At 46.7% G+C, this 15063-nt stretch overlaps 1 protein-coding gene across 1 annotated transcript in view; it reads right to left on the bottom strand.

Moving 5' to 3' along the window:
* MBD2 (methyl-CpG binding domain protein 2) overlaps positions 1 to 11643 on the bottom strand; it is a 32845-nt gene extending 21202 nt beyond the window's left edge. Inside the window, exons 1-2 of the mRNA XM_077282264.1 lie at positions 11421 to 11643; positions 1635 to 1794 (exon numbers count right to left, since the gene is read on the bottom strand). Coding sequence (XP_077138379.1) covers positions 1635 to 1794; positions 11421 to 11530 — 270 coding nt within the window. The 5' untranslated portion in view covers positions 11531 to 11643. The remainder of the gene's footprint in view (positions 1 to 1634; positions 1795 to 11420) is intronic.
* Between the last annotated feature and the right edge of the window lie 3420 nt (positions 11644 to 15063).

Genomic DNA, 15063 nt, shown 5'->3' on the forward strand with positions numbered 1-15063 from the left:
AATAGTGAGTGCAGCTCTGGGGTATAATACAGGATGTAACTCGGGATCAGTAATGTAATGTATGTACACAGTGACTGCACCAGCAGAATAGTGAGTGCAGCTCTGGGGTATAATACAGGATGTAACTCAGGATCAGTAATGTAATGTATGTACACAGTGATTGCACCAGAAGAATAGTGAGTGCAGCTCTGGTGTATACTACAGGATGCAACTCAGGATCAGTAATGTAATGTATGTACACAGCGACTGCACCAGCAGAATAGTGAGTGCAGCTCTGGAGAATAATACAGGATGTAACTCAGGATCAGTACAGGATCAGTAATGTAATGTATGTACACAGTGACTGCACCAGCAGAATAGTGAGTGCCACTCTGGAGTATAATACAGGATGTAACTCAATGTAAACTTCTGCCCAGATTTCTCTAACACACAATACTATTAAGAATATATTTCAGTAGTACAGGGTGAATAAATGTCTACAATAATCAGTTTGTCAGGGGTCATCAATTTAATCAGTCCCATAGTCACTACGGTCATGGCTTCAATCATCCTGTAGGGGGCGATGCAGAAAGGTCGTCAGTCGCACAGGACTGTACAGTCAGAGCTATAGATGTGTGTGCACAGCCCAGGACGGCGTGTCTGCGGCCTCTGCTCAGCTGCGCTCCTCGCTGGTGCGGAACGAGGCATAACATGGTGGCACGCACACAGCGGGGAATGTACAGTCTACCACGGCGGCGTCACATGGAGCGTGTCATGTGTATACAGTATGTACTGAGGGAGGGCGCACCACAGCAGGACACATGCTAACTGGGTGATTATTTATATTTTGCACTTTTGTTTTTTTCCGTCCACATGGCCGTATGAGGGCTTGTTTTGGGGGGGAATAGTTGCTGCACTCAATGGCATCATTCATTTTACCATAAAACTTACTGAAAAATGAGGAGAAAAAACAACGCGATCTGGTAAAAAATAAAATACGCAATTTTGCCATTTTTTTTATGCCGTTCATTTGGCCCAGCTGACATTATTGGCACAAGATATTATTATTAGTATTATTCATAATAATATTATTATTGCGTTCTTTTGAGTGGGGAGGAAATGTGTGGCGATTAAAATAAAAGTTTTAATTTTTTTCCTTTGTACAGAATTTTTCGGATGAGTTAATTTTAAGGACCGTTATGGACACAATACTTAATATGTTGATTTTATTTTTCTGTAATTTACGTCTGGGTATAGGAGAGGCAATGCAAACTTAGAAATATAGAAAAATCTAAGGACTGAACATGAAGAGGTTCTAAATGAGTTAGTCAGCTCAAGAGGCTGAATTTCCCCTGTAACTGGAGCTAATTTACTAGCCCCAGGTTATAGGGGAAATCAGGTTAAAAAAAAAAAATGTTGAACTGCCAACAAAAGGTATTTCATGACCTTATAGGAGGGGAACAATATAAAATTAAATGAAAAATAAAAAATAGGTAGAAAAAAAAAAAGCCAACAATAAGTAAATAAACGTTATAACATATTAGTATAATGCCGATCCCCCTGACTATACTCCCTGCCGCCATCACAAGGTGGCGCTGTTTAGGGTGTGTGATCATTTGTGGATATCTCACTTAGGTAACGAAAACATCACGAACCTTCGCTTGGTTGAGAGCTTCGTTTCGTAGTCTTTGTTTGTTCTTCTGCAATTTGCTGGGCATCGTCTTTCCCGTCCTGAAGTCAAAGCTGCTGAGGTCGACCGTATTGCCCAGGTACCTCGCCAGCTGGGGCTTGCTTCTGAACTTCTTCCCGCTTGGACTACAAAGAAGAAGAAAAAAAATGAGATAAATGTGGGTCCATCCAGATAGGGGAGGAGGACTGACCCTACTACTCTACAGTCTTCATCATCGGATGAGGCATCACGAGCTTCCCTCCTGCAAAAGCAAGGAAGGGGTCCCATACTGGGAGGACGGGATGGGCACAGCTTTGATCCGACTACTCGATGCATAAACAAGACAGATGTGATGACGCGTGTACATGAGCATGTGCGAGCGCCACTCCAAAACCCTACAGGGGATGTGATGTCACCCACCATTACGTTAAATCCAAATAAATATATATTTGTGATTCTCATTCTTGTGGTCTAACCATTTGCCCTTTGACCAGGAGCAGACGTTTTTGGATGTCCTCCGACCACAGTGGCCAAGCGTGCAGCTCGCTGGTTATGTGTTTTGCTAGTCGTCTTCTACTCTCAACGCAACATCGTTTGCACTCATGAGATGGTCGCTCGAGCACAGACAGTCTTGGAAGTATCTGCCAGTCCTAACAAATGGTCAACAGATTCCCCAAAACATTGTATTTGCATGTAGTTACACGTTTATGGTGGATTACATCTCCGTGGCATACCCCCAAAGTCCGAAACCAGAACCAAGAAGGGCTGCCCACAGATCCATAATGCTGGAGAACACGCTTCCCCTTAGCCCCCTGTTTTACTCCCACCACTGATCCTAATAATGAAGGGGTCATAGGGCGACCTCCCCTTCAAAGTTTGGGGGGGGATGATTTGATACTGAAAGTGTGGGAAATAGAAGGATTGGACACATGGTCGACTGGGCACATGGTCGACTGGGCACATGGTCGACTGGGCACATGGTCGACTGGGCACATGGTCGACTGGGCACGTTGGTGCTACAGAGGATTTGCACTGGTACATTCCTTTGCACATTATGAACACATGCACACACGAATTGAGGGTGCATGTGTTCTGGGGAGTCAGCAGCAATTGCTGTGGCCAAAGAAGCAGCTATATAAAGTCCTTAAGCATCTTTAAGTTCTCAAAATTGCAAGTTACCTCCTACCAATAGGACAGTGGATATGGAGTAACTAGCGATTTTGAGACAACATCTTTCGGAACACCCTTTTTCTTTTCTTTTTATTTTCCTGCACCACGGTGCCCCACTACCACTCTGCCATGCAGGGAACTGCAGCAGAGTCCTCGTTAATCTGAGGTTTGTAGGGGTCTCCACCCACAGATGGTATATCCCTACCAATATGCCACCAATTCACAAGACGGGAGTGCCCCTTTAAGGACTGGCAGTGTGCGACGCATTCTTTATAGAGAGCTGCGAGGAGACAATATCGCAGCAGAGAAATCGAAAAGCTCCATCTGATCATCATCACCGCAGGGTGTGAAAGGAGAACTGAGCCCATGAGGGCGGTGAGGATCCCGGAAGTGATCATCCCCATAGGACACCCGCAGATGCTGAGCTCTGGATTGACGACTTTACTGCAAGATTTCCTCCTGTGACGCCCCGACCAGCTCAGCCATTAACCCCTCACCACCCGGATGAGCTCATCAGCTGAAAGGGGATGTGCGCACGGACTTTTTCGAGCAAAACAAATCCAAATTTTTGGAGAGAATTTGCAGTTTCAGCTCAAATTAATCTCAAGAAAGTACTCAATGTGCACATATCCCTATAGGAGAAGACCCTAGGTCATTATTCATACTATGGTGGCACAGCAGAGACCCCCCAGCACTCTCCATGTGATATGCATGTTGTGCCAGTGTCCGGGGGAATTAGATCCCTTCTGCCTCCAAACAGAAAAGACAATGCTCTTTATTACTGTCAGACTTCACCCACAACGGGGCATCTAAAGGGGTCCTGAAAACCAGACCCCCACTGATTCAGTCAAGGGATTGCTTTCCAGCGCCCCTCACTTCCACACCGATGACGGTTTGCTCAGCGGTCAGGCATCATGCACCTGCCCTATTAGACTGGTGCAAGTGACCAGTTAGGTGGTCGAAACACCTGTCACCACCTTGGAGGGCATCAGCCCAAAGAGCAGCGATACGTCTTAAGGTGGCATAGAGACGCCCGGCCCTGATTAGTCAATGACCAGAACAACGAGTGGAAGAAGGCATCACGTGAGCAGCCATTAGAAGTCCGATGTTACACATGCGAGGTCAGACGCTGCCAAGGACTAAAGTCCCTGACGTCACAAGGACAGAAAAAGATCCCGAGCACAGAGCTGTGAAAATGGCCCACACCCGGCCATAAATCCGCAATCCAGGCTACGCCCCGTCCTGTGACTCATTATCCCTGCCACTGTCACACCATATCTGATACTTCAAATATGGACACCCAGCGAGGGCCAGCCAACCAGACGAGCGGCAGCCAACCAGACGAGCGGCAGCCGACACGACGAGCGGCAGCCGACACGACGAGCGGCAGCCGACACGACGAGCGGCAGCCGACACGACGAGCGGCAGCCGACACGACGAGGGGCAGCCGACACGACGAGGGGCAGCCGACACGACGAGGGGCAGCCGACACGACGAGGGGCAGCCGACACGACGAGGGGCAGCCGACACGACGAGGGGCAGCCGACACGACGAGGGGCAGCCGACACGACGAGCGGCAGCCGACACGACGAGCGGCAGCCGACACGACGAGCGGCAGCCGACACGACGAGCGGCAGCCGACACGACGAGCGGCAGCCGACACGACGAGCGGCAGCCGACACGACGAGCGGCAGCCGACACGACGAGCGGCAGCCGACACGACGAGCGGCAGCCGACACGACGAGCGGCAGCCGACACGACGAGCGGCAGCCGACACGACCAGGGGCAGCCGACACGACCAGGGGCAGCCGACACGACCAGGGGCAGCCGACACGACCAGGGGCAGCCGACACGACCAGGGGCAGCCGACACGACCAGGGGCAGCCGACACGACCAGGGGCAGCCGACACGACCAGGGGCAGCCGACACGACCAGGGGCAGCCGACACGACCAGGGGCAGCCGACACGACCAGGGGCAGCCGACACGACCAGGGGCAGCCGACACGACCAGGGGCAGCCGACACGACCAGGGGCAGCCGACACGACCAGGGGCAGCCGACACGACCAGGGGCAGCCGACACGACCAGGGGCAGCCGACACGACCAGGGGCAGCCGACACGACCAGGGGCAGCCGACACGACCAGGGGCAGCCGACACGACCAGGGGCAGCCGACACGACCAGGAAACTAGATCACCCTAATACAAACTTGTTTGTAGCTTTAAGGGAACTTTCCTTTAGACGCCTTAAAAAATGTCTCCTCTGCCTCCTGCTTCCACATTGGGAGGTGAGAGGAGCTACTGTTGTGGGCATCTGCCAGCCACATGCAGAGTATCGGATGGGTGCATGGTTCCTGGCAAGTGGCCAAGAGATCCCACATCAGCGCTGTCTCCCGATGCAGAGGGGGTAGGCCTTTCAAATTGTCCATCCAGGCACAGTCTCAAGTTTGGGGAAATGCAATTGCTCTCTGTGTGGTACAACTGCCGTGGGAGTGATGGCAACTCAGATTAGCAAGCATTCATGTGGGGGGGGGGGGGCTGGAGGGATAGCCGTCAGCAGAGCACTGAGTGTTCATGTGTGTGGGGGGGTCTGGAGAGATAGCCATCAGCAGAGCACTGAGTGTTCATGTATACGGGTACGGGGGGGGGGGGGGGGTCTGGAGATATAGCTGTCAGCAGAGAAAGTGTTCATGTGTGCAAGGGGGGTCAGGAGGGATGGCTGTAAGCAGAGCAAATACTCGTGTGTACGGTGGTCTCATGTGTGGGGATCTGGAGGGATAGCTGCCAGATAAGTGAGCATCCATGTATACTGTGGGAGGTTTATCAGAGACCGCTGTCAGCAGAGCGAGTGTTCATGTGTATGGGAGAGTCAGCAGAGAGAGTAATAGGCTGAACATGCATTCATGGGGGTCTAGGAGAGAGGATGGTCATACCAGTGACCAATCACGTGTATGGGGTCCAGAGAGATCACAGGCAGAGAAGTGACATTTGTGTGCAGCGGGGGAGAGCTAGTTAGCTGATGGAGTATTCGTGTGTATGCGGGGAGAAGGGTTCAGGGGTGATCGCTGTCAGATGAGCGAGCGTCCATGTGTGTTTGGGTGCGGTCGATAGTTGTCAGTGACGCCAGCGTTCTTGTGAATAAGGAAGACGTGAGAGAGAGCATGTATGTGTATGGGGAGTCTGGAGAGTTAGCTGTCAGTATACAAGTGCGGGGGTCTGGAGAGTTAGCTGTCAGTGTACAGGTGGGAGGGGTCTGGAGAGTTAGCTGTCACTGTACAGGTGCAGGGGGTCTGGAGAGTTAGCTGTCAGTATACAGGTGCGGGGGGTCTGGAGAGTTAACTGTCAGTATACAGGTGGGGGGGCTCTGGAGAGTTAGCTGTCACTGTACAGGTGCAGGGGGTCTGGAGAGTTAGCTGTCAGTATACAGGTGCGGGGGGTCTGGAGAGTTAGCTGTCAGTATACAGGTGCGGGGGCTCTGGAGAGTTAGCTGTCAGTATACAGGTGCGGGGGGTCTGGAGAGTTAGCGGTCAGTATACAGGTGTAGGGGGGTCTGGAGAGTTAGCTATCAGTATACAGGTGTGGGGGGCTCTGGAGAGTTAGCTGTCAGTATACAGGTGCGGGGGTCTGGAGAGTTAGCTATCAGTATACAGGTGTGGGGGGTCTGGAGAGTTAGCTGTCAGTATACAGGTGCGGGGGCTCTGGAGAGTTAGCTATCAGTATACAGGTGTGGGGGGTCTGGAGAGTTAGCTGTCAGTATACAGGTGGGGGGGCTCTGGAGAGTTAGCTGTCAGTATACAGGTGTGGGGGGCTCTGGAGAGTTAGCTGTCAGTATACAGGTGCGGGGGTCTGGAGAGTTAGCTGTCAGTGTACAGGTGGGAGGGGTCTGGAGAGTTAGCTGTCACTGTACAGGTGCAGGGGGTCTGGAGAGTTAGCTGTCAGTATACAGGTGCGGGGGGTCTGGAGAGTTAACTGTCAGTATACAGGTGGGGGGGCTCTGGAGAGTTAGCTGTCACTGTACAGGTGCAGGGGGTCTGGAGAGTTAGCTGTCAGTATACAGGTGCGGGGGGTCTGGAGAGTTAGCTGTCAGTATACAGGTGCGGGGGCTCTGGAGAGTTAGCTGTCAGTATACAGGTGCGGGGGGTCTGGAGAGTTAGCGGTCAGTATACAGGTGTAGGGGGGTCTGGAGAGTTAGCTATCAGTATACAGGTGTGGGGGGCTCTGGAGAGTTAGCTGTCAGTATACAGGTGCGGGGGGTCTGGAGAGTTAGCTATCAGTATACAGGTGTGGGGGGTCTGGAGAGTTAGCTGTCAGTATACAGGTGCGGGGGCTCTGGAGAGTTAGCTATCAGTATACAGGTGTGGGGGGTCTGGAGAGTTAGCTGTCAGTATACAGGTGGGGGGGCTCTGGAGAGTTAGCTGTCAGTATACAGGTGTGGGGGGCTCTGGAGAATTAGCTGTCAGTATACAGGTGCGGGGGGTCTGGAGAGTTAGCTGTCAGTATACAGGTGTGGGGGTCTGGAGAGTTAGCTGTCAGTATACAGGTGGGGGGGCTCTGGAGAGTTAGCTGTCAGTATAGAGGTGGGGGGGCTCTGGAGAGTTAGCTGTCACTGTACAGGTGTGGGGGGTCTGGAGAGTTAGCTGTCACTGTACAGGTGCGGGGAGTCTGGAGAGTTAGCTATCAGTATACAGGTGTGGGGGGGTCTGGAGAGTTAGCTGTCACTGTACAGGTGCGGGGGGTCTGGAGAGTTAGCTGTCAGTATACAGGTGCGAGGGGTCTGCAGAGTTAGCTGGCAGTGTACAGGTGCGGGGGGTCTGGAGAGTTAGTTGCGAGTATACAGGTGGGGGGACTCTCGAGAGTTAGCTGTCAGTGTACAGGTGCGGGGGGTCTGGAGAGTTAGCTGTCAGTATACAGGTGTAGGGGGTCTGGAGAGTTAGTTGCCAGTATACAGGTGGGGGGGCTCTCGAGAGTTAGCTGTCAGTATACAGGTGGGGGGGCTCTGGAGAGTTAGCTGTCAGTATACAGGTGGGGGGGCTGTGGAGAGTTAGCTGTCAGTATACAGGTGTAGGGGATCTGGAGAGTTAGTTGTCAGTATACAGGTGGGGGGGCTGTGGAGAGTTAGCTGTCAGTATACAGGTGTAGGGGGTCTGGAGAATTAGTTGTCAGTAGGGTTGAGCGAAACGGATCGTTCATTTTCATAAGTCGCCGACTTTTGGTAAAGTCGGCGTCTCATGAAACCCGACCCGATCCCTGTGTGGGGTCGGCCATGCGATACGCGATCTTGGCGCCAAAGTCGCGTTTCGTATGAAGCGTTTATCGCCATTTTTTCAGCCAATGAAGGAGCGTGGGCAGAGTGATGACATAGGGGTTAGGGCGTGCACGCCCATCATTTTATCGCTTGTGCGCAGTAGCGATTTGGAATGTGTAAAACGAAATTTCCTGTGGGGGGGGGGGGGGGGGGGGAAGAGAGAGAGAGAGAGAGAGAGAGAGAGAGAGAGAGAGAGAGAGAGAGAGAGAGAGAGAGAGAGAGAGAGAGAGAGAGAGAGAGAGAGAGAGAGAGAGAGAGAGAGAGAGAGAGAGAGAGAGAGAGAGAGAGAGAGAGAGAGAGAGAGAGAGAGAGAGAGAGAGAGAGAGAGAGAGAGAGAGAGAAAAAAAAAAAAAAAATCCGCACTGACATGCATAGGGTTTCGTGTTCCGGCCGATCCTCGACTTTTCGCAGTAATCGGCTGATTTCGTCCGACTCGACTTTTCCAACAGTCGGGTTTCGCGAAACATGACTCGACCCTAAAAAAGTCAAGGTCGCTCAACCCTAGTTGTCAGTATACAGGTGGGGGGGCTCTGGAGAGTTAGCTGTCAGTGTACAGGTGTAGGCGGTCTGGAGAGTTAGCTGTCAGTATACAGGTGCGAGGGGTCTGGAGAGTTAGCTGTCAGTGTACAGGTGGGGGGGCTCTGGAGAGTTAGCTGTCAGTATACAGGTGCGGGGGGTCTGGAGAGTTAGCTGTCAGTATACAGGTGCGGGGGGTCTGGAGAGTTAGCTGTCAGTATACAGGTGCGGGGGGTCTGGAGAGTTAGCTGTCAGTATACAGGTGCGGGGGGTCTGGAGAGTTAGTTGTCAGTATACAGGTGGGGGGGCTCTGGAGAGTTAGCTGTCAGTGTACAGGTGTAGGGGGTCTGGAGAGTTAGCTGTCAGTATACAGGTGCGAGGGGTCTGGAGAGTTAGCTGTCAGTGTACAGGTGGGGGGGCTCTGGAGAGTTAGCTGTCAGTATACAGGTGCGGGGGGTCTGGAGAGAGCTGTCAGTATACAGGTGCGGGGGGTCTGGAGAGTTAGTTGTCAGTGTACAGGTGGGGGGGCTCTGGAGAGTTAGCTGTCAGTGTACAGGTGTAGGGGGTCTGGAGAGTTAGCTGTCAGTATACAGGTGCGAGGGGTCTGGAGAGTTAGCTGTCAGTGTACAGGTGGGGGGGCTCTGGAAAGTTAGCTGTCAGTATACAGGTGCGGGGGGTCTGGAGAGTTAGCTGTCAGTATACAGGTGCGGGGGGTCTGGAGAGTTAGCTGTCAGTATACAGGTGCGGGGGGTCTGGAGAGTTAGCTGTCAGTATACAGGTGCGGGGGGTCTGGAGAGTTAGCTGTCAGTGTACAGGTGCGGGGGGGGGGTCTGGAGAGTTAGCTGTCAGTGTACAGGTGCGGGGGGTCTGGAGAGTTAGCTGTCAGTATACAGGTGCGGGGGGTCTGGAGAGTTAGCTGTCAGTGTACAGGTGCGGGGGGTCTGGAGAGTTAGCTGTCAGTGTACAGGTGCGGGGGGTCTGGAGAGTTAGCTGTCAGTATACAGGTGGGAGGGGTCTGGAGAGTTAGCTGTCAGTATACAGGTGTAGGGGGTCTGGAGAGTTAGCTGTCAGTGTACAGGTGTAGGGGGCTCTGGAGAGTTAGCTGTCAGTGTACAGGTGCGGGGGGTCTGGAGAGTTAGCTGTCAGTGTACAGGTGCGGGGGGTCTGGAGAGTTAGCTGTCAAGTGTACAGGTGCGCGGGGCTCTGGAGAGAACTGTCAGGAGAGCGAGAGTTCATGTGTATGGGGGTCCGCCAGACATCGCTGGCAGGTGAGTCAGCATTCAGCCCCCATTATGTCAGCACTATGGTCAGCCTTCGTGTGCAGCTGCATCTCCCCTCATTGACCACTAGGGGCCCTCCAAATACAAACCTGAGAAGTTCTGACACTTTCTGCTTACTACTCCCCCATGATCAGTGACAGGTCCTGCAGCAATGATTGATACAAGTGTCCAGGGCCTCAATGTCTCAGGACAAAGTATCTTTCAGAAGCGGAGTCTACAGCGGATACAACTGTAACAACTCTGCTGATTCCACAATCCCTCCCATGTGAACACAGACTTAGCGCAAACCGTCCGGCCGTGATGGAACAACTACAAGGTGACAGAGGCCATCGGTGACCGTCCGAAAACCTCTATTTCTTCTCCGAGGACAAAACCAACCGACGCAAGTGTGAACAGAACCTAAACCGCAGGGCCAACTCCTCATTACATCAGAGCAATTTTTTGAGTGATTTTTTTATTTTATCTTTTTCATTTTTTGTTTTGCAATTTTTTTTCCACTTTCCTTTCCTTTTAGCCATGTGGGCGGGGTTAGACAGCTCCAGATATTTTCGGCCTATTTCATCATTTGCAATTCTTTTCAAAGTCGATCTATTATTTTTTTTTTCTGCATTCAAACCCCCATAAAGAGTATTATTATTATTTGCAGCTTTTTTTTTTTTTTCCTCCAACAGTGGAACCTTTTAAAAGAATTGTGAGACTTTAAATTCTAACCTGGCAAAACAAGAAAATCGAGTCAAAAGAAATGGGATGGATTTATAATTCACCAGCGCAAAAAAAAAATAAAAATAAATAAATAATAATAAATATATTTTTTATTCTTGTTTTTTTTATTTTTATTCTATTGTTATACTATGCATTTTAAGAATAATAAATAAAATAATAGCTTTTAACGGTGACCTTTAAAATTTGAGCAAAACGCCAAATTTCGTACTTTTTTTAAAAAATTTTTAAATGAACTTTATTCGGTTTTGTCCGTGTTTTTCATATATCCCAATTCATTACGGTGTTGAAACAGAGAACATTTTATTTTTATTTATTTATTTATTTTTTATTTATTTTTTTTTGCAGACAAATGTGCGATATTACAATACTAGAGAGAATCTAAAAAAATTAAAAAAAAGGCCCAAAAATAAAACTTCCAATAACTGGCGCCTGTTCGGTGAACGCCGGTGTCGCCGTATCATGGGGATCGGAGGGAGTCTTCGGCGGTCCGCGCACTGACAGCGACAAACTGGAATAAACTTTATTGGAAAGTTACAGAACTTTTCGTCACGCCGTTAACCCTTCGCAGACCTTCCACACAACGACCTCACCGCCGCAGAGGGTCGGGCGACGCGTCCTGCGATTTTGTGTCGGGCGACCGACCGCTGACGACTCGTAAAATAAAAATAAATAGTAAAATAATTGAAAAAAAAAAAAAAAAAAAAAAAACGCGTCATGTGACCAGTGCGGTAGTAGCCCAGTGTGTCGCCCCGGCTCAGCTGTCACTCGCTGCGCCCCTCACCTGAAGTAGTAGACATCGCTCTTGCCGGCGCTCAGCCCGGACTTTCTGATGACCTCCTCCTTCTTCCACCCCGGCGGCAGCGCCGGACAGTCCATCCTCCTCTTCTCCATGGACCGGCTCGTCTGCCTACACCATCGCCCCGCAGCCGCTCTCTGCTGCCCCCCGCCGCGCACTGCGCCCTCTGCTGGCGGCAGCGCCCTCTAGCAGCGCGATTCTCTTCCGCAATCTAGTCCCGGCGTGACGGGCGGAAGGATATCTACAACAGGAAACCGGTCTGATGACAGCAGCTTCATTTAACCCTTTCCTTGCGATAAAAAGTAGTCCGCTGTTTATGTTCTAAAAGGAGACAACGGAATCCTCTCCAAAACACTTCCGGAAAGGCATATTGACACACTGCGGTTTTTAATGCCCCCCTCCACCACAGTATTTTACAGTAACAGCAAAATGAATGAGCTTTTTAATATCTTATTCACACTTTGCAGTTTTTTTTTCTTGCGTTTGTCAAATTTTTACAGCAGTTAAGAGCTTGTACTTTCCATGCAGAAAAAAAAAATCCAGCTTTTCCAAAATTTAAAAAAAGTATTCAATTTTTTTTTATTGTTTTTATTATTTAATTATAATTATTACTATTATTTTATTTACTCATATTTTTATTTATTATATTTATTAGTTTATTTTTATGATAATTACTATTATTTTATTTACTTATATTTTTATTTATTATATTTATTAGTTTATTTTTATTAGAATTACTATTATTTTATTTACTTATTATTTATTATATTTAGCTTATTTTTATTTATTATAATTACTATTATTTTATTTACTTATATTTTTATTTATTATATTTATTAGTTTATTTTTATTCGAATTACTATTATTTTATTTACTTATTTATTATTTATTATATTTAGCTTATTTTTATTTATTATAATTACTATTATTTTATTTACTTACATTTTTATTTATTACATTTATTAGTTTATTTTTATTACGATTACTATTATTTTATTTACTTATAATTTGTATTTATTATTTATTATATTTATGTTATTTTTTTATTATAGTTTTTACTATTATTTTATTTACTTGTATTTGTATTTATTATTATATTTATTAGGTTATTTTTTATCATAATTTTTACTATTATTTTGTTTACTTATTTTTATTTATTATTATATTTATTAGTTTCTTTTTATTATAATTATTATACTTACTTATATTTATTACTTATTATATTTTAGTTTCTTTTTATTTATTATAATTACTATTCTTTTATTTACTTTTCTGTGTATTCATTACTTATCATATTTATTAGTATTATTTTATTTACTCATTTTAATTTATTATTTATTATATTTGTTTATTTTTATTTATTTTAATTTATTATTTATTATATTTTTAAACTTATTTTATTATTATTTATTTTATTTTTTTATTTTTTTTTTTAAGTGGCTCCTCTCCAAAACCCTTCTCAAAAAAAAACTTTTTCTATTTATTTTTGTGGGAAATCCACTGTGCTTCTCACAGAGATTTTTGAGGTTTTTTTTCCTCCCATGTCAGGTTTTGAAAAATTAAGGGGGTAAAAAAAAAAAAAAAAAAAAGTTATTTGCAGGAATCTGCTCCAAACAGGAACCGACCAATCAAAAGGCTGGAAAAGGAAATAAGACCAAGAAAAAAAAAACTAAATTAAAATTGCATCAGGAAAATAAATTCCTCCAGAGGACGTATTCACACACAGCGTTCTTGATGCATTTTTTCCTGATCCTTTTGTTTTTTTTACCGCACAGAAACTCTTTCATTTTGCACTTAAAAATGCAACTGTGAAGCCAAAGGGGGAAGAAAAAAAATGTACAGTTTAACGGCATCTTTAAATGCACAGCGGACAGGAGTTTTTCAGGAAATCACATCCATTTTGTTTGGACAATTAAACAACAGATTTTCTAAAAAAAAATGCAAAAAAATGTATTTTACACTACACTGGAATAAAGCCAAAAAAAATAAAAACCTAGGTTTTTTTTGAAAGCTGAAAAAAAACCTCCATGTGAAGGGTATGTTCACACCTAATTTGGATTTTTCTGCCTTTAAAATCCACATCTAATAAAAGGCTTATTATAAGGGATGAATTAACACTGTGTAGTTTTCGATGGGCGCTTCTGATGGAAAAACCTTATGTAAATAAATATATATTTTTTAAAAAAAAACTGCGTTACAAACACATTGTGTCGCAAAATTTGTTCTGAAAAGCACCAAAAAAATTGGTTAAAAAAAAACAAAACAGCATGATCACTAAGGCCACATTCCCACTGCAAGGAATGTAAAGCTAATTAAAAACAGATTGGAACTTTTGTTTATTTGCATTTTGCCAACAATCTACGGCAAAACTCTCGGCAGATATATACAGACACACACACAGCCTTTTTGCAGCAGAAATTCTATGTTTTGAGGGGATTATTGTGCTTTTTTTCAGGAGGATTTGGAGAGTTTCCATTCCATTTCTACTCCAAGATCTCCTGGGGGGGAAAAGAAAGTTTTTTCAAAGTTTTCTAAGTTTATCTCCACAGTAGAGTCACATTATGGAGCATGCTCAGTGACAGCAGCAGGGGGGTTCCACATGCACCATCGCACCTATGCACCAATGGGAGGTGGAGATGGAGATGATGGACTTGGAGGTCAAGGTCAAGGTCAGCCACTCAAAAAACCCCAATGATATTTGGAGAGTTTCTGATCAGTTTCTGTTGCCAAAACGCTTTTAAAAAAACTCAATTCTCGCCATATGTGCACACTGTTTTATTTTTTAAAGGGGTTGTCCTCAGAGGTTCAATATTTGGTGGAATAACCATGATGTTTAATCACAGCTTTCCTGCATCTTGGCATGCTTTCCACCAGTCTTTCACACTGCTTTTGGGTGACCTTATGCCACTCCTGGTACACAAATGTAAGTAGTTCTTCTTTGTTTGATGGCTTGTGACTATCCTTCATCCTCTTGATTACATTCCAGAGGTTTTCAATGGGGTTCAGGTCTGGAGTTAGGGCTGGCCATGACAGGGATTTGATGTGGTGGTCCTTCATCCACACCTTGATTGACCTAGGTGTGTGGCATGACGCATTGTCCTGCTGGAAAAACCAGTCCACAGAGTTGGGGAACATTGTCTGAGCAGAAGGAATCCACTGTTTTTCCAGGATAACCTTGTATGCGGCTTGATTCATAGGTCCTTCGCAAAGACCAACCTGCCCAATTCCAGCCTTGCTGAAGCATCCCCAGATCATCACCGATCCTTCAACAAATTTCACAGTGGGTGTAAAACACTGTGGCTTGTACGCCTCTCCAGGTCTCCGTCTAACCATTAGACGACCAGGTGTTGGGCAAAGCTGAAAATTAGACTCATCATCAGAGAAGATTACCTTACTCCACTCTTCTATGGTCCAATCCTTATGGTCTTTGGCAAACGTCAGCCTGGCTCTCCTTTGCTTCTCATTGATGAAAGGCTTTTTTTCTAGCTTTACATGACTTGAGTCCTGCCTCTAGGAGCCTGTTATGAACTGTTCTTGCCGTGTACTTTACCCCATTCCTTTTGTAGGTCACTTGATGTCATCCTGCAGTTGCTGAGTGACCTTCGAATAAGATGATGGTCAGCCCTCT

The sequence above is a fragment of the Ranitomeya variabilis genome, chromosome 1 (genome assembly GCF_051348905.1).
Source record: "Ranitomeya variabilis isolate aRanVar5 chromosome 1, aRanVar5.hap1, whole genome shotgun sequence".
Lineage (NCBI taxonomy): Eukaryota > Metazoa > Chordata > Amphibia > Anura > Dendrobatidae > Ranitomeya > Ranitomeya variabilis.